Raw genomic sequence first — 19,590 nt, forward strand, 5'->3', positions numbered from 1 at the left:
TTTTTATTTTATTCTTGCAAATCGTAGAAATGTATCGTACAAAAGTATCGTGATTTTGCTCCCCAGCACCACATCACTGGACTCGAGTCTGCCAAACTGCCTCCTTGCCGCTAGATGGCACACGTCTGTTGTAGTAAATACGCGCATCTTCCGAGCATCCTCCGCGGACCGGGCCCGCTCAGCCATGTTGAAGTCAAGCCTCTTACGCACCACATTCTTTTTCCCCACCTGTGTTCCTGAAAGAAAAACCATCCGAATTACGATTGGCTAGAGGCTCACAATTCCTACGGCCTATTGGTCAGGCTGGCTATGAGTATCAAGCAGTAGCCAATCATCATTCAGGAGGCGGGATTTGACCAAATCCGGGTAGGAAAAAACGTTCTTTCAGCGGAGGGACTGTAGCCCGCCATTGTGTAGACACTTAAGCTCTATAGAGAGACAGGGACACTTGGCTAACTCTCTAAGACATTTCCTACACCCTGCCGCATTGACTTAAAAAACGAAATTAAATACGCAGGCTCCAGGGAGAAAGAAATGTCAGCCAGCAGCCTTCTGGGACAGGTAAAGAGAGGCACTTTATGAACCTTTTACGAGCGCCGTAGCTAGCAGTGACTCTCTCTCTATCTGTAGTGCAGTGCAGCGGTAGGCCTGACCACCTGCTGTCCGACTCACTGGTCAATATAAATCTCTTTTATTTTCCCCTCTTTTCATCCTCACAACTCAAACCTTCATGAATCACCTGGACCCAATCCAGAGACCGAAAGGCCAAGGAAACAAAGGTAAGCACACACGGAGTGAGAAGGCGGAAAGTTGCCCTGTGGTTTGTTGGCGTGTGAAGCTGAGGATCCGCGCGTAGCGCTAATGCTAATGCTAATGCTAACGCTAACTACACGACTAGCGCCTAGGCCTTGCGGTTTACTCCATTTTCTCCAACCCGCTTAAACCCTCGCACACTTTCCTCGCTTTGTATTTCGAGGCACTGTTTTAGAAATGTTTAGTCAGTGCGTTTGCTGTTAGTCTTGGGTGTCAAAACTGCGTTATGTTATGAGCCCACGTTAGGTAGCCAGTTAGCTAGGTAGCTAGCTGGGTAACGTTGCTAGCAAGCGCTCAGGCCAGGTTTAGTGTACTGAGGAAGTGCACCGAGTGATGCGTGTAGTGGCTCAGCTAACCAGAATTCTCTAGCTTAATGACAATTATAAGTAATTTTTTTAACTCCATAAGATCATTGAAACTCTGAAGAAAAAAAATGAATAAATAAAAACCAAGTTAGCCAACTTTTTCACGGATTTAGAAAGGTTATAAACGGTAATTATTAATCGATAGCTGCATTCGTTACCTGGCGTCCTGGCTTGGGATGAATCACACATGCCTCTTTAGTCCTTATACAAGTTCACTTCGTAAGGTGTAAAAGGATGGATTTATACCCCCTATCTGGGTCACTGTACCAGGGGTGATTAAACTTTTTGCACTCAGGTATCTTACAGTAAAGAAATCACCTCCTCGACAGTCTTATTAAACACAGCACTGATTTTTTTTTATTTAAAATACATTTAACTATTCAAGTAGACACAGTAGTCGGAGAATCCTTCATATATAGTGTCTCGAATGTTTACTTTCTTAAAGCTTTTTGTTCATGAAGTTTTAACGCCCCAAGAATTAAAACAAGCGAAACATTATAATTAAAAATGTAGATTCGAAACCTTTTGCATCATACTAAAAGCACTTGTTTTTTTTTCTTTTTCCGTTCTAGTTTATTAAAGTAAAAAATCTCATTGTGTTCTGATCACGACTTTTAAAAATTCATGTAATTTCCATGTGTCATTGACAAAATAATATTTAAAATGACTCATCTTAAATACATCTGTTTTATGGGAACAGTAAAGAGAGAGAAAGACACACACGGTCACCTCTCATGCCTGAGGATTCATGTAGTAGTGTGTGTGTGTGTGTGAGGTATAAGACATGGACGGTGTAGCGGATGCACTAAAAGTGAGTTTTTCACATTCGGTAGAGAAAATAAGCTGACCAAATAAAGTGCGACTTATTTTTACTCTAGTTAAGTATCTTCACCAGGTAATTTTGACCTGGACTGTAAACACGGGTTAAAACAATTCAGTGTAAATGGCCACTTAATGACGCTTGTAATAACTAGAATGACAGACTGACAGTGCTGATGGTGATGGTCCTACTTTTGCATCGTTAAGTGAAATTAAAAGTAAATCATGCGTCGCTTGTTAAACTATTCTGACCACTGGTGCCGGATCTTTAAGCTCTATGGCACTGTCTAGGATGCCAATCTGGGATTTTTTTCCCCCGTCAGCAATCTGAGCATGTAGGATCGTAGACATAAGTGTTTGCATAATATTGAAATATATTGAAAGTTTTTGATTCTCGTCCAAAACTTTACCGTGGTCTTTTCTCGTGTGCTTTTTGCAGACACGGGTTTGTCTGGCGTGATATTCGTCTCCGTGTTTTACTTTCCAAAACGGAAAGAAAATTGGTATTTTAACCTGCAGTAGGCAATGATTTTCATAAGCCTCAAATAGAAGGGCTGAAAATTGAGCAGGAGATACGTTTCTACCATGTAATGCATGGATAAACTTGTTGTTCATTTAGCTCATATATTTTGATATGAATTTCCCTTCTCTCACATGTGAACTTGTGGTTAAGGTGAAAGTGGAATTTGTGTGCGGCTCAAGCCGAGGTTTGAGCCGGTTAAAGCTGCCCGCTAACCTCTTTTCTTTTTCCTCTTTCAGTGCAAAACGGAGCTGTTGCCCAAAAGGAGACTTTAAACGATGATGAGTTCGAGCCTTATCTGAACGCTCAGCCCAGACAGGTAGGTCCTGTTACAGATCCACACAATGGCGGGAGCCTGGAGATATAAATGGTGGCTCAACGATTGTAGCTCCTTGTTCGGTGCCTATTATCCTCCTTAATTGCATCCTGGTCACAGGCCTTTGTTTCCTGAATAGAATATGCTGTAACTGCATTGTTCACTGTTTCATTGGAAATTAACAATTCAGAGTATGTGCACTCTGCATACTTTTTTTTTTTTTCCAACATGACGGATGGAGGAATGTTTACACTTGGTCTTTCTGGGTGATTTTCAGATTTATGGAGAAATTTGCTCTTTGCAAATTGTGGGAAACTAAAAAGAGACCAGAGGCAGAAGTACTGTAGTCATGTGCAACTTGTTTATTTAGTGATGCAGCACAAATATACAGTCCTGTGTTGTTTTTTCTGTATTGCAGTTTACAAGATATTATCATCTGTTTAGAAACAAAGATCAGAAACAGTAGGATCTCTGGGTTCCCCTGTAGTAATTTTCTGCCTCTGTTTCTTCCTTATTTTGTGAACATGTACACAGAACCGTAAATGGTTTCAGTCATTCTGTTTGCCACGTGTTGCTTATAAATCTTCAATCTCAAATACTAAATGTGCTTACTCTTACATTTATTTGTACCCTGAGGGCCATACACTAAGGTGTTATGTATTTTCATCTACATGTTGTGTGTGACACTTGGATGGACACCCATTTTGCATGAGATGGATATGATACGGAATCAGCATTGAATTCTTGTAGATGTACAACACTCATCTAGCTTTGAAACAGTGGCATGCGGTTAATGAACACCAGAAACTGGAGTCAGTTGAAGTGTGTGACTGAGCACGTTCGGATTTAGTAAAACCTGAGGTCAGGCTGCATAATTTCTAGTCATGAAAATGAACGTGGACTCTCCTCTGCCTGGAGGTGCAGGCTAAAGTATTCCTTCAAGGATATTAGTGAGTCATGTGAGGACTTAATTTTTGCTTTTTGCAAGTTTAAACTTAGCTCTTTTTTGTGCTGTGCATTTTAGTGTCTCCCCATTTTTGTTTACTCAAAAACATGTACGTTAATTAGCTGAATAACAACGAACTATGCATGACCCACTAGGTCAGAGAATTTCATTATATCTACCACTTAATAGTAAGTCTTTTAAAGTTTGTGTTTTTATTGCTATTTGTTTATTAACGGATTGTTTCTCCATCCTTGCAGAGCAATGCATATACGGCCATGTCCGACTCCTATATGCCTAGCTACTATAGCCCCTCCATAGGATTCACCTACTCGCTCAATGAAGCGGCTTGGTCCACAGGTGGTGATCCTCCCATGCCCTACCTGGCCTCTTATGGACAGCTTAGCAATGGGGAGCACCACTACCTCCCGGACGCAATGTTTGGACAGTCAGGAACACTTGGGAGCAACCCTTTCCTGGGCCAGCATGGTTTCAACTTTTTCCCCAGCGGGATCGACTTCTCTGCCTGGGGGAGCAGCAGCTCTCAGGGACAGTCCACACAGAGTTACGCCTACGCACCTAGCTCACTCGGGGGTGCTGTGATCGATGGACAGTCTCCATTCACCACCAATGAGCCTCTTAACAAGGCTGTAGGGATGAACAGTTTGGACCAGGGTATGGCAGGGCTTAAGATTGGGGCAGGAGACATGACGCCTAAAGTTGTTGGTTCTGGACTGCCTGGAGGACCTTTGAATCAGGTATCAGCAGCTCCCAGCATGCCTGCACCTTCCATTGCACCTGCCAAAGTGACATCCTGGGCGGATATCGCCAGCAAGCCTGCCAAACCCCAGCCTAAAATCAAGACTAAAGGCACCTTGGGGGGCACAAACCTTCCCCCTCCACCAATCAAACACAACATGGATATTGGAACATGGGATAACAAAGGGGCGGTGCCGAAAGCAGCAACACCCCAACAGTCAGCACTGCCCACCAATGGACAACCACCCAATCAGGCCTCTCCTCAGCCAGCTCCACCTGCCGGAGGGGTGCCGCAGCTTCCCCTTACCAACGGACAGCTTGCACCCCCTACTGTTCCATTAGGTCAGCATCCCCAGGCTCCTAATGGGCAGCCAGGTATGGCTCCACCCCAACTTCAAGGCCCACCCCCTCCGCAGCAACCTTCTCAACAGACCCGCTGGGTCCCTCCTCGTAATCGTGCCAATGGCTTTGGAGATGCAGCAGGCGGGGCCAGTCAGTCTCCTCCCAGTGCAGGAATAGGTGGTGTCACTGTGTCACCAGAACCGCACCCGGTTCTTGAGAAGCTGCGTCTTGTCAACAATTACAATCCGAAGGACTTTGACTGGAACCCCAAGCAGGGACGTGTGTTTATTATAAAGAGCTACTCCGAGGACGACATCCACCGCTCAATCAAGTACAACGTGTGGTGCAGCACGGAGCATGGCAACAAGCGGCTGGACGCAGCATACCGCTCTCTGGGCGGAAAGGGCCCCCTGTACCTGCTTTTCAGCGTCAACGGTAGCGGCCATTTCTGTGGCGTGGCCGAAATGCGCTCACCCGTGGACTACAACACGTGCGCCGGCGTGTGGTCGCAGGATAAGTGGAAGGGTCGGTTCGATGTGCGCTGGATCTTTGTCAAGGACGTGCCCAACAGCCAGCTGCGTCACATCCGCCTCGAGAACAACGAGAACAAGCCAGTGACCAACTCGCGTGACACGCAAGAGGTCCCGCTTGAAAAGGCGCGGCAGGTGCTCAAGATCATCGCGGGCTACAAGCACACCACCTCTATCTTTGACGACTTCTCGCACTATGAGAAGCGCCAAGAGGAGGAGGAGAGTGTTAAAAAGGTAATCTTTCCCACTTGCAGAAGTGAGCAAAGTTGTCTAGACTACTGCTGTTCCTGTATAAATAACTCATGGTGTGGGAGTTTGCAGAAGTGTTGACCAACACTGTCATTTTACCACTCCTCTCTATCTATCAGCTGGTACCAGAGACAGGTTTGAGACCAATCGCTAAAATGCCAACATTAAATGAACGCCAGTACTGTAAGTACAGCAATTAGGGGCATTATATTGCTCTCACTAGAGGTAGTTAGCAGGTGTAAGTTTTTATGAGTGGTGTTCTGTTTAAAAAATGATCTTTTTAGGATATTTGATGCTGTACATGCAACTGGACAGCAAAACCCAGCAGAGTTAAAGCACAAAAAAGATTTTGAATATTCCCACACTATTTGAATGTGTATTTTGGTTAGCATCTCATTTGGCAGTACATGATTTTTAACGATCTGAAACGCATGTGAGCTGAGCAAGTCAAATCACGTGTATTTCTATAGCACAAGTGCCGGCCAAAGAAGTGTTATACAGTAACAGTGAAATAAAAATGCAAGTAAAATGAATAAAATAGTAAAAATCAAGACACAGCACACATGAAGGGAGGGGCAAACAGTAAGTCAGACGCAAAGTCTTTTTGTTTTACGTCTACATCTTTGTTGTTGGTTATGTTTACTGAGTAAGGTGTTTAACTCGCGTACTTTGAAATCAATATGAATTTGTTGCAATTAGGGCTACAACTAACGCTTATTTTGATAATCGATTATTTCTTCGATTAGTTGGATTAAAAGGCCAGTTTTTATTTTCTGTATTTTTTTGGGGTGGGGGGAAACGTTTTCACATTCTGCCTGATGTTGTCCTTCAAATACTGAGCAAATTGAAGGCTATGAAAAAGGCATTAAATGTATATATGTGGGCTATGCTATACAGTGTGCAAAGAACTTTTTTATATATATATATTAACAATATATTTTGGGGAAAAAAATTGTGAAAGGCACTAAAGTTAAGTCACTATATTAAAAACACTAAAAAAGAAAAACAGAAGCACAAACCAAGTGTTAACTGGTAAGAGGTTAAACAGCACACGCATCTGTCGCAGGATCTAACAGGACAAGCCACGTTAATGCACTTGCGCGTTTGTTTGAAGCACTTAATATAAAACATTCTCATGTTTTGGACCATCTGAATCGTGCACTTTTCCTTCAGCAGCTCACTCTGTGACCTCCGCTGTTTTCCAGATGTGTTTTATTCATAGAAATGTGTTTTTCACCGTTGTGAAGTGACATCACTGACTGGGGGGTTATCCACAGTGACCTCACAGACCCGACTAATCCATAATCACATTTGTTGTCGATTATTTTAATTATCGATTATTGCCGATTTTATTGATAGTTGTTGCAGCAACAACTTTTGCAATTGTAGAATCTGGAGATAAGATGTTATCACTGTACAAAACTATGTGTTTCAAATGTCAAGAGTAAAACAAAAGACTGATGTTTTGGGGGTTTTGCATTTCAAAAAATACCACAGGAGGCTTTCATGATTTAAAAAGATTATCGAAGCGTGAAACTCCAAAGAGGAGTTTAGTATGATAGAAAGATTCGTCTTGTTTGAGGTGTATTATAAACCTCACGCTAGCCCTGCTAGACAACGTTTTTGTTTTTTTAGGACATTTCCCTCAATTTTCTGGGCTTGTAGAATTTTTATAGTATTTATAGGGCTAATAGCATTTAAGACAAGTAGCATAATAAATGGTGTCCTTTTGTACATTCGTTATTTGAAGGGAATAAATGCATGTGGCATGACGGCACATCAATCAGTCATAGTGAAAACAATTCACCTTTTGTGTCCCTTGTGAATGTCATTTTGAAGTGCTCATTTAACTGCCAGCATTCAGAGTATTTCAGCACCGCTGCATTTTAGTGCTAAATGTGCCCTGGTGCTAAACGTTGTCTGATTGATTGGTAGGCAGGTGAAAAGCTGCACTTTACGTTAGCTAGTGGAAAGCCTTCCCAGAAGAGTGGAGGTTCTTATAACAACAAAGGGTCGACTAAATCTGGAATGGGATGTTCAAGAAGCACATATGGGTGTGATTGGTCAGGTGTCCACAAACTTTTGGCCATATAGTGTATCTACAGGCATCCTATCTGCATGTACTTGCTAAACTGGGTGTACATGAGCCACACATCAGTTGTAAGAGGTGCCATCAATGCCTTTTAACATAAGATGGAAATTATGGTCACTATACTCCTGTGTGTAGTAGTAGTAGTAGTAGTATTAATTTGCAAGGTAACAATGGGCTAGATACTAGTTCTGTAGAAATACGTTCGGCAGTTGTCAGTATTTGGGTACTCAGACTGCTTTGCCCCTATTTTTAATACATAGGCTTTCATGTGGCAGTTTGATGCCTACAGTTTACATGCATGCCTAAACACATCTCAGTATTAGAGCCAGATTCACGGGAATTTAACTTTACATTTCCATGAATGTGCTTGGGCCCTGATGCAGGGAGCCACCCTGTAAATAAGAATTTGTCTTTGAAGCTGACCTCGTCGGACAAATTTTCTGTCTAAATTGTATTGTAAGTCTGGTTTATGCTTTGTCAGAAGTGCTTCCTCGAGCCAAATCCTAATGAACCTTGGAAAGCTCTGAGCATTTACAGTACCTTCTGCTGATATTTGCACCCTTGGTAAATATGAGAAAAGAAGGCTGTGAAAATATGTATTTATTGTTTAACCTTTTGGTATTTTTTCAAAAATATTCACAGAAATACTCTGCTCTCATGGATATCAAACAACACAACACAGGTTTATCAAAAAAAAAAAAAAATATATATATATATATATATATATATGTGTGTGTGTGTGTGTGTGTGTGTGTGTGTGTGTGTACACATATACATATATGTATACATATATATGTATTCATAACATTTTATAGCAATGGGTAAGACCAAGGACCATAGCTGTGATGTGTGGCAAAAGGTTGCTGAGCTTCACAAAATGGGATGTGGCTATAAGAATATAGCAAAAGCATTGAAAATGCCTGTTTCCACCATCTGGGCAATCATTAAGAAGTTCCAGTCAACTGGAAATGTTATGAATCAATCTGGATTTGGACGTGGGTCTATATCGTCTCAGCGCACTGTGAAGAGGACGGTTCGAGTGGACAAAAAATCTCCAAGGATCACAGCTGGAGAATTGCAGAAGTCAGTTGTGTCTTGGGGTCAGAAAGTCTCCAAAATTACAATCCGAAGTCACCTACATCACCACAAGTTGTTTGGAAGGGTTTCAAGAAAAAAGCCTCTAGTCTCATCCAAAAACAAACTCGAGCGTCTTCAGTTTGCCAGACACTACTGGAACTTCAAATGGGATCAGGTTCTATGGTCAGATGAAAACAAAATAGAGCTTTTTAGTAATAAACACCAGAGGTGGTTTAGGAGCACACAGAGAGGTAGCCATATGGAAAAGTACCTCATATCCACAGTTAAATATGGTGGTGACTCTTTAATGTTTTGGGAAGGTTTTTTTTCCAGAGAACCTGGACATTTTGTTATGAAACATGGCATCATGGACTCTATCAAATATCAACAGATATTAAATGAAAATCTGACCGCCTGTGCCAGAAAGCTTAAAATGGGCCGTGGTTGGATCTTCCAGCAGGACGATGATCCAAAACATACATCAAAATCAACACAAAAATGGTTTACTGACCACAAAATCAAGGTCCTGGCTTGAACCCCATAGAAATCCTGTGGGGTGAACTGAAGAGGAGAGTCCACCAGCCTGGATCGTGAAATTTGAAGGATCTGGAGAGATTCTGTATGGAGGAACAGTCTCAGATCCCCTGTTGTGTATTCTCCAACCTCATCAGGTATTATAGGGGAAGACTCCAAGCTGTTATCTTGGCAAAGGGAGGTAGCACAAAATATTGACTAAAAGGGTGCCAATAATTGCTGCACACATATATTTAACAAAAATATTTTTTTTTGTGAGATCTGTTTTGCAGTTGTTTGTCCATGAGAGCAGAGTATTTTTGTTTTTTTTTTCTTTGTTTGTTTTGTTTTTTAAAAATCAAAAGGTTAAACAATGGAGAATTTTTCACAGCCTTCTTTGCTCATATTTACCGAAGGGTGCAAATATTAGTGGAGGGCACTGTTCGTTGTCCAACAAAGGAGCTAGAAATATCAGCAAGGAATAGATGAGTGTTTTCCCATTGTCTGTTGAAATAAAATGGTGTGGACATGATGGAAAGGAGAAGGAAGACCATGTGAAATCACAGTCTAATGGAAATTATTTATTTGGTGGAGCATAATAAAGCTGCACATGATGTAGGATGTGTGTTTGAGGGTTTGAATGCTCATGACTCTTCTCGTTCCATGTTAAACTTAAGTGTGAGCCCTTCAACGTAGATTCCATAAGAACTTAATCCTCTAGCAATAGTATGACTAGTTACAGAAGTAGCTTTAAAAGAAACAAAACTTTTCTTTTGTTCTGGGGAATGTGTTTAAAAGGCAGGGTTGCTCTGAACCAACATTAATAAATGTGTTTAGGAGAGAACGTACAAAACGTTTTCAGAGTGAGTTTATTCTCACGTCTATTGGCCAGCCACTGTGGAAGTCCGTCCCTCCAGGATTTTTCCGATTGTAAAAAATTAATGCAAAATCAAGCGAACTCCTCAATATTCAGAGGAGCTTGCAAGTTTTCAAAATAACTACAGATTTTCTGCAGATTTGGGCCAAGACGCATCAAGTGACATCATCACAACACGCGTTCAGCCATAGCCCTTATCAGTGCACGTGTGTCAAACATGTGAACAGCTAAAAGGAAGGTCTCATTTACCAACAAACCTCACTTCAAAACAACTTTGTGTAATTGCAAATTTACCAAGTAGTTTTGAGCACCAAAAAGCGCAGCAATTTGTAAATTTCGAAAAAGTCAGGCTATTTTTTGGCCGCAACAATCAGTACGTTTACATAGACAACAATAAGCTGATATTAAGACGATACTCTGATTAAGAAACTAGCATGTAAACAGTAATTATTGATTATTTTAATCTGACTAGTGTCATACTCGAAGTAAACACAAATGGAATTAAGACGTGGAGTATTTCTGTTTTAGTCGCTTATGGAAGTGCATTACAGACATGTACACACTTTAATCACACTTAACGTCATGTGGGAGTTTTCACCGCATTTTGTGACGGGACACGTACACATATGGCAGTGCTCAACCGTTTTACGGCAATCGAGAGCACAGCTGCGTCCGAAACCGCATACTTACCTGCTATACAATAGGTGAAATACATGTATATGTGGTTTCGGACGCAGCTCACGGCTTCAATCAGTCGTCTATTTGTACGTATAGTACGAAAAATAATTAACTGCACTTGAAGCTTTCATAAAATTAAAAATGAAACGCCCAAAACTGTATACGGTACCATAACGAAGACCAACTGTATGTCGATACGTGAAATTCTGGAGGGACATCGGACGGCGTGGTGTGGGGACGTAATGACGTGTGCTGTTAATCGAACTATGTTCTATAACACGTAAAACAGGAACATGAAAGGAATATTCTAAAAGCGACTCATGTAAACACCTTAATCAGAATATTGTCTTATTCAGAATAAGGTCAGTAATTCGATTACTGCTGTCCATGTGAATGTAGTCAATCACAGAAACACTCTGTGAAATCCTGTACAGGCTGGGAATTAGTTTAGACAGTTATCATGGCTTGGGTGCTGGAAACCTGTTTTTTGGGGGGGATTTTTTAACAAAAACTTTCAAACATGGTTGCATAGGGAGACACTTGTGCCATGTGTGTGTACTGTTACAGCATCACTTCATAAGAATAGTGTTTTATGTGTTTAACACCTTTTGAATTGATTAACACCAATATTTTATCATGAACCTTCAGAATTATGCTGCAAACTTATTACGCAAATTAATTGCACTATTACTTTGTGACCGTGTAGTTTGTGTCACAAGCTTCATGAGTCACTGCACACGAAAAACAGTTCAATTATAATCCCTGAATGAAACTCGGTGTTTAGCCAGATACCCAGATGTTGTGTGCTAGTTATGTTGTCTGTCTGTTGTCTTCATCAGCAAGGTGTAAGCCCAAATCTCGCTCCCTGAGCTCGTCTTTCCTCTAGTTGAGGTGGTGATTTTATTTTATTTTTTGTGCGTGTACATTTGCCACTGTGTGAATCTCAAATTTTGTGTTTTGATTAATCTGTAGACAAAATACAACTGCAGATTAGTGTTGGTCTATTTAAATGCAGAATAAAAAGTTGTAGATTGAACCATTTGCCATGTTCCAATATCTGTATTATATAGTATATTGTCCAACGCTGCCCGTCAAACTGCCTCTCCATTCAGCACAAAGAATTGTTTATAATGAAAATGCCGGATATGGTGTACAGTTGCAATCCAAATAATTCAACCCCCTTTGCAAATCAGGTTTATTGTCAAAATGTACCAACTTTCAGCTGTTTGCAATGAACAGATCAAACAAAAGCAATTATAATAGTTAAATACAACAAATGCTTCAAGTGATTTCCCTAAATTTAACTGAAAATGCAACTTATAATGATTTCTCCAGTTTCAAAATTATTCCACCCCTTCATGGCAAGCATCTTTAGTACTTAGTTGAGCATACTTTTGCTGTTATGACCTGCTGCAAACGAGATGCAGAGCCAGACACCAGCTTCTGGCAGCGTTCCTGAGGAATCCTCATGGTGGCCTCCAGTTCAGTAATATTCTTGGGTTTGCGTGCTGCAACGCCTTCTTCAAATCCCACCAGAGATTTTCTATGGGGTTCAAGTCAGGTGACTGTGATGGCCCTGTAGAATCTTCCAGGACTTCTTCTGCAACCAAGCCTTGGTGGAATTTGAGGTATGCTTGGGATCATTGTCCTGTTGGAAGGTCCAATGACGCCCAAGCTTCAGCTTCCTCACAGACGGCATGAAGTTTTCTCCTAGGATTTCCTGATACTTCAATGAATCCATCTCGCCTTCCACACGCTGCAGGTTTCCAGTGCCAGAGGATGTAAAGCAGCCCCGGAGCATCACCGAGCCTCCACCATGCTTGACTGTGGACTGAGTGTTCTTTCTTCATTCTTCTTCCTCCAGACATACCGCTGATCCATTGTTCCTAAAAGTTCAGTTTTTGTTTCATCGCTCCACAGAACAGAATCTCAAAACTTCTGTGGTTTATTTATATGATTTTGAGCGACTTTTCTTGTGCTTTTGGGCCAGTAGTGGTGTACGTCTTGGAGTTCTGGCATGGAAACCTTCAGTATTTAGTACACGCCTTACTGTGCTCACTGTAACCTCAGTGCCTGTTGCACCAAGTCTTTCTGCGGGTCTTTTGCAGTCACTCGAGGGTTTTTCACAACCTGCCTTTTCAGAAATCTGGTTTCAGCCGTTAATAGCTTCCTTTTTCTTCCCCGCCCAGGTATTTCATTTATTTTCTGCTCCTAGCCAGTTCCGGTATTTCATGTGTTCTAGCTTAAGCACACCTGGTGCAACTAATGAAGCCCTTGATTAGTTGCATCAGGTGTGCTTGAGACAACACCTGTTTTGCATATTTGTGCAGTTGTGAGGGATTCTATTAAGGGGGGTTGAATAATTTTGAGACTGGAGAAGTCATTATAAGATGCATTTTCAGTTGAATTTGGGGAAACCACTTGAAGCATTCATTGTGTTGAACTATTTCAATGGCTTTTGTTTGATTTGTTCATTGCAAACAGCTGAGAGTCTGTACATTTTGACAGTAAACCTGATTTGCAATGGGGCAACTGTATCTCTTTATCGCCAGTCTTCTTACATAGTATTAGCAGTTGCTGATGGTAGATTGTTTTTTTTTTTTTCATGGTTGAATGCATAAAGTTTACAGCTTTTTTTTTTTATTTCTAACTTGTGCAGGTGGAGGTCCAGGGGAGCGACCCATATTCGAGTAATCCCAGCCGGAGTCACTACAGACTGCAGGTAAGGCACACCTTGGACAAAGGAATGATGTTCACTTTGGTTGCTTGTCGGACTGCCTGATGGTGGATAAAACGATAATCGTGATTTATGCAATACTGAATTCTCAATTATTCACCCAATTTATGAACAAAACAGCATTTCAATTCAATTTTATTTGTGTAGCACTTTTTACAATAGACATTGTCTCAGAGCGGCTTTATAGAAATATATAAACACGGTATACAGATATTAAAAGTGCGAATTTATCCCAATTGAGCAAGCCGGTGGCGACGGTAGCAAGGAAAAACTCCCTAAGATGTTTTAAGAGGAAGAAACCTTGAGAGGAACCAGACTCAGAAGGGAACCCATCCTCATCTGGGTAACAACGGATGGTGTGAAAAAGTTCATTATGGTTTATATGAAGTCTGTTTGGCCTTAGAATCAGCCGTAGTCCCAGCAATCTGGAATTGGAGTAGATGAGAGCTCCATCCAGAGGTAGGACATCCGAAACGGATCAGGCAGGTCCGGAGAGCAGAAAGGATCAGGATCTCAAGTATCTCCATAAAATCATGTGTGGTTTGACAGAAGGAGAAAGGGAGAGAAAAGATTATTAGGACTGTGCTTAGCGTAACAGAAAGTCTAGTCAGGGTAGGCTTTAATAAACAAATACGTTTTAAGCCTAGACTTAAACATTTCAGTGTTTTGGATATTATGAGACTATATTTGATCAAATCCGTCAATGCGATCCTTTGAAGGACACCAAGTACAGCATGCCCTTATCCAGAGCAATGTATAGAAGTGATTTGTAGTGTCTAACATGAGGATGAGTTTTGCATGCATGCATGTAGTGCAATAAATATGACTCCATGAAAACACCATGGAGCTAAAGGTCTGTTCCAAGTTAGTACAACATGAAAAGACAGGCTAAATAGAAACAATATTAAACTAGACTTTCACGTGAATGGTGAACCCGTAATTGAATGCGTCAGAGTCCGCTAAGCTCACCAATATTAAAATCCATTATGTTAAATTATCCAGCTGGCCAAAAGTCACGATTTAGCCAGCACCAGCACATCCCTGTTAACCGACTGAAAGTTCAGTAAATAAGCTGATGTGTTGAAGCCAGGAAGCACTAAAATATACAGTGTAAAAACCACCCTGTTGCATAAGCACCATTCTTCTAAATGATTACATGTTTGGAATTCGCTTAATTACATCTGATTCTCGTGATGGTACATTTTGCACCTTAAATTAGCTAAGAAGAATCGGAGACGTGTAGAACGTCTGGCTCGACCTGATTCTGGTTTGAACCAGCAGGGAGTAGGCGGCCAGAGGAATATAAATAGCACAAACTGTAAAAACGTTGATGAATTTATTTCAAGCTGTAAAGCTGAAATTGTACCTGAGGCTTTGGGGTTTATAGAACCGTAATTTCTAGAAGTTCGATTCAGACTTCAGCGGAAACAGCTGTATAAAATGCAGACAAAAAAAAAACAAACAAACAAACAAACCTGTAGGTGTGGTAATACTCTGCCCTGTGGCTGGTGCGTTAAAATAGATTTGATATCAGCCAATGTTTGTCTTTCAGTCGAGAGTCATGGGTATACTATGGCTGAATAAAATCTACATAATGTATCTTATGGACATGGTGGTACTCATTTTTATAAATATTTGCAGCTGTAAATGTTATCAGGAGCAATAAAACAAAACGCGGTGTGATGTATATTTGTTTGGGGTTTTTTTTTCCTTTTTCACTGTAGTCTAATATTATTTGCAAATAATTGAGCTTTTGTGTGTGGTGAATTTTTCTTTTTTTTTATTATTATTGAGGTTTTTTTTTGTTTTGTTTTGTTTTTTTACAGCCAACCAAAATTCTTTAGTCATGTGAGATTGTCCAGTTGAATTGTTTCCACACAGGCTTTTTTTAAAAAAAATAACAATAATAAATGTTAGCAATGAGTGTATATGTATAAGGCATCAGCTACCAGTCTTTACAAAGCCCTGTATTTGTGACGAAAGATTTATTTTCTTTGATTACTGATTTCTCTCACTTTCACTTGTCCCTAGGATCGTCAAGGACGTGTCAAGTAAAAGCCACTTGTTTTCGGGGAAAAAGACTGACATGGTCCTGCTCTCCCCAACCATACATCCAGATGTTTTCGCTGATTATTCTGGGGAAAGACTTAACCAAGGATTCAAAGCAAGAAAAAAATGAATGAAAAAAAAAACCCTAAATGAAGACTCTCTTGATTTCTGTTGACTTAAAAGACTTACTTTGAACTTGTAGTAAAGGAAAAAAACGATTATTCATAGGACTACAACTTAATTCTGTAGGATGCTTAGGTGATCATTTTCGCTCCTTTTTTTTTGTCCCATTCTTTTTTTGTTTTTGTTTTTTCCGCTGCCTCCTTTTTTTTTTTCCACTTTCCGTTTCTTTTTCTTTTTTTAACTGTTCTGTTTTTACAGTCCAAGAGCAAGGCTTTTTCTGCCTCATCACTAAAGTCTATAGTGAATTTTTTTTTTTAGTATTGGATTCTAAGGCCCTGCCTCAACAGGCAGTCTTGTTTCATTTCTTTGTTAATCCCTCCCCATTTCTTTTTTATTTTTATTGGGAATGATCTCATCAGGATGCACAGTGGGAGTGGCCTTTTCAGTGGCTGTTGCATTGTGAATAATTCTACAGTAGCCTGTGCGAAATGTCATTGCCTTTCTCAAAAAGGAAAGATGTCCTTATTTCTCTCTTATAAGAGTGAAAACTTATAAAGAATATTCTGGACTTTTTTTTTTTGTTTTAGGCCTGTGGTAAGAGCGGGTTTTGGTCAGGACAGTTTAATTAAGCAAAACACCAAGAAATGTTAAGTTCGTCATTTGTAAGATTTTTTTTATTGGTGTGCAAAAATGGGGGCTTTTGTTTAAAAGTCTTTTCTGACCTTGTTTTTCACCTTTTTCCCTTCAAGTTAAAAATGTTGCTATGGGCTGCTCTCTTCTTGTCATCCATTTTTCTTTCTCTTCTCTGTTTCTTAAGTCAGCATCGAGGTGGGCTATGGACCCTCTCTTTCTATTACTCAGTTCATGAAAATAAATGTGGTATACTCAGCACATGTTGCATTCTCCCCTTGTTTGACTACATTCATCACTTCCCCCACACTAACCCATATCCCAAATCGCCTGGTTCTACCCCCTCACCCTTAATCCCTTCAGTAGCCGCCTGCGTACTCCACCCACCATTCCTGTAGTATGTTAATGTTCGTGCATTTAAAAGGGGTCCTGCAAAACTTCTGGCACTGATCAGAATAATAAAAAGCTGCTGAAAAGATGTAGTGTGTTTCAGTTTTGTTTGGATGCAGTTGTGCATATAGCCAAAACAAACAGACAAAAAAAAAAGCCCCACAAGATTTAGCATGCAAGATGAGCGGAGGGTGTGTGATCTGAAGGGATATGATCGATTGTGCTGCAAAAGTGGCAAACTTCAAAGCCGTGTTATTGAAATTGCTGTAAATTCAAAAGTTAGCGGATAACGGAGTTACATATTGTGTGTTTTGTTGTATTTGATGTGTTGGTGGTTGTTGAATGAGTGAGAGTGTGACAGACGTGAAAGACTTTGCAGGTTGTTGGTGGTGTGAAAACACTTCAGAGTTCTCAAGTGCTGGTTCTGCTGACAGCTGAAATGAGGATATGCTGGTGAACAGATGACAAATGATGTATGATCTAATGTTTCACATCGACCTGTGTGTGCGCGCGCAGGCGTTTAACCAGAGCAGACACACTAAGTAATTGGGTAGTGCCAGTTTTTGACTCTACTCTGTTGAGAGACACTGCCTTTTTTTTGTGTGTAGTACTTTTAACAAGACACCTTGTCACAAAGCAGCTGTACAGAAATCCAGATGTAGATTTAAATTGCTAATATGCAAGCCAATAGGTGACATTGGAAGGGAAAAAACTCTGAGACAACATGAGGAGGAAACTTTGAGAGGAACCAAAGTCGAAAGGGAACCCATCCTCTCCTGCGTGATGCTGTATAGTGTGATTATAAACGCATTATTCTTCCATGACTGGATACTATAACGTCCAACTGTTCTTAATCTGTTGAAAGGATGTTCAGTATGAGTGTACTGTGAAGATGAGCCCTGGGATCAGCACAGGACCGTCTTTGTTGATTCACATACTGCCCAAAGCAGATCCTGAGAATGGTGAGACCTTCACATAAAGAAACCTTGAAAGAAGCCAGACTCAAAAGGCCACTAATTGTCATCTTGTGTATATTAGTTGGATTGTACTGTACATCATTCTTCCTCGACAGCTGAATACTGTGAAGTTAGTCAGTACTGAATATGTTGAAAGGATGTTCAGTGTGAGCATGTTGTAAATGAGTACAGGACAGTCTTTTGTAGTTACAGCAGAGGTTCTTGGGTGAAAAATATAGAATAATCACTGATCAGTATACTCCAACAGTAGCTAACAGCTAACAAAAACCATTATGGTCTTTACTTGTCTTATACAATGTGCACTCGCAGCAGATTGGTTAACTTGTTTTGTAGGTTTAAAAGTGCAAGGCTGCCATGTTTAGTTTGTCACCTCAGGGGCAGTCAACATACAGAATGATCTGCGTCTGCTGTTATCTTTTTACTTTTTTTTAGTTCACTGCAATGGTTCGAGATAGAGAGTATTGGCAAATGGTTTTTGTGGATCAGCTGTACACCTTATGGTTAGACACAGAGTTTGAAGCAATTAATGTTAGTCCATATGTAAAATAGAACATCATTTGTGCTTGAAGGTCGAAGTCATGAACGTAATTAGAAGTCATGCCTTGTTTCCTGCTGCACTACATGAGTTTATCATTTTTGTTCTTCCTTTCTTAATTTTGTTCTTTAATTATACTTTTGGTGAGTAAAATAAGTAATTTGTTGCAACATAGCTTCCCGGTGTTTGGTGGTAACAAGAAGGTTCTGGGACTTAAGTGTCAGTTTGCCTTGTGAGGTAGCATGGTGGTGCAGAGGGCTGCCTCACAGTTTTAGGGTCTCCAAGCTCCAGTTACTCTCTGCTTGTTCCTCCTCCAGGTTCTCCAGTTTCATCCAGCCTTCCAAAGACATGCCTAGAGTGAACTGGCTATGCCGAATTTGGAGTAGGATTCCTGTAATCCTGACCATAATAAAGTTTTTAATGAAGATCAATTAAAACATCTGAATTTGCTTTGTTCGTGTGTGTTCATATAATAACTTTCTTCGAAATTCTCATGATGCTGGAGTACTCCCTGTTCTACAAGGTTTCATGTTTTCCCTGCTCTAACATACCAACTTCATAGGAAATGGTGTAAATTAGCTGGATCAGGTGTCTTGGGAGCAGAGACAGCACTAAAATGCGAGGGGAAGCAGGTGCTCCAGGACTAGGGTTGGGAAACTGTGATTATACTAGACTAGTTTACTACAAACTAGCTATAGCAACTTACCAACAACATCAAAGTACAACATTTGTATAGTTAACAGGAAGTTATTTCTGACTGACATCTTTTAAGCAGGTTCTCACCACATCCAAGCAGCTAGGGGTCAGTATAGAGCTCTATGAACAGGGTTATATTGAATGTTTAATTGCGGTCAGTGTGGAGTTTCACGTGTTATTCCTGAGTCTGTTCTCTGGATTCTCAGGCTTCCTCCCATCGTCCTATAACATACCAGTACTTGGATTAATTAAGACAAATTACCCTTCAGTGTGAATGTGTGTATGCATAGTGCCCTGTGTTGGAACATGATGTCCCTCCTCACACCCAGTGTTTTCCAGGATAAGCTCTGGATCCACCATGACCAGGATCAAGTGCTTGCTGAAAATGACTGACTGTTATTTGGTTGCTACTGTGTCTCAACACAAGGACAAAAAAAAGGAAATAAAGGCCATCATGAAGCTGAAAGATCTAACTATACTAGCAATATATCTAATGTTATGTTTCAAAGTAGCTTTTGGAACATTAAGTAATGAACTGCACTTTAACCACTTGGTAGACC

The 19,590-nt window shown here is 40.6% G+C and overlaps 1 protein-coding gene across 1 annotated transcript; it reads left to right on the top strand.

The window, feature by feature from the left end:
* The first annotated feature begins 304 nt into the window (after positions 1-304).
* ythdf2 (YTH N6-methyladenosine RNA binding protein F2) lies at positions 305-16,910 on the top strand. Its single transcript, XM_053633191.1, has 6 exons — positions 305-561; positions 755-779; positions 2,757-2,836; positions 4,037-5,641; positions 13,553-13,615; positions 15,662-16,910. The coding sequence occupies exons 1-6, from the start codon at positions 535-537 to the stop codon at positions 15,683-15,685; spliced, it is 1,824 nt and encodes a 607-aa protein (XP_053489166.1). The 5' UTR covers positions 305-534; the 3' UTR covers positions 15,686-16,910.
* Positions 16,911-19,590: the final 2,680 nt, after the last annotated feature.

This window comes from Ictalurus furcatus, chromosome 9, assembly GCF_023375685.1.
Source record: "Ictalurus furcatus strain D&B chromosome 9, Billie_1.0, whole genome shotgun sequence".
NCBI classification, from domain to species: domain Eukaryota; kingdom Metazoa; phylum Chordata; class Actinopteri; order Siluriformes; family Ictaluridae; genus Ictalurus; species Ictalurus furcatus.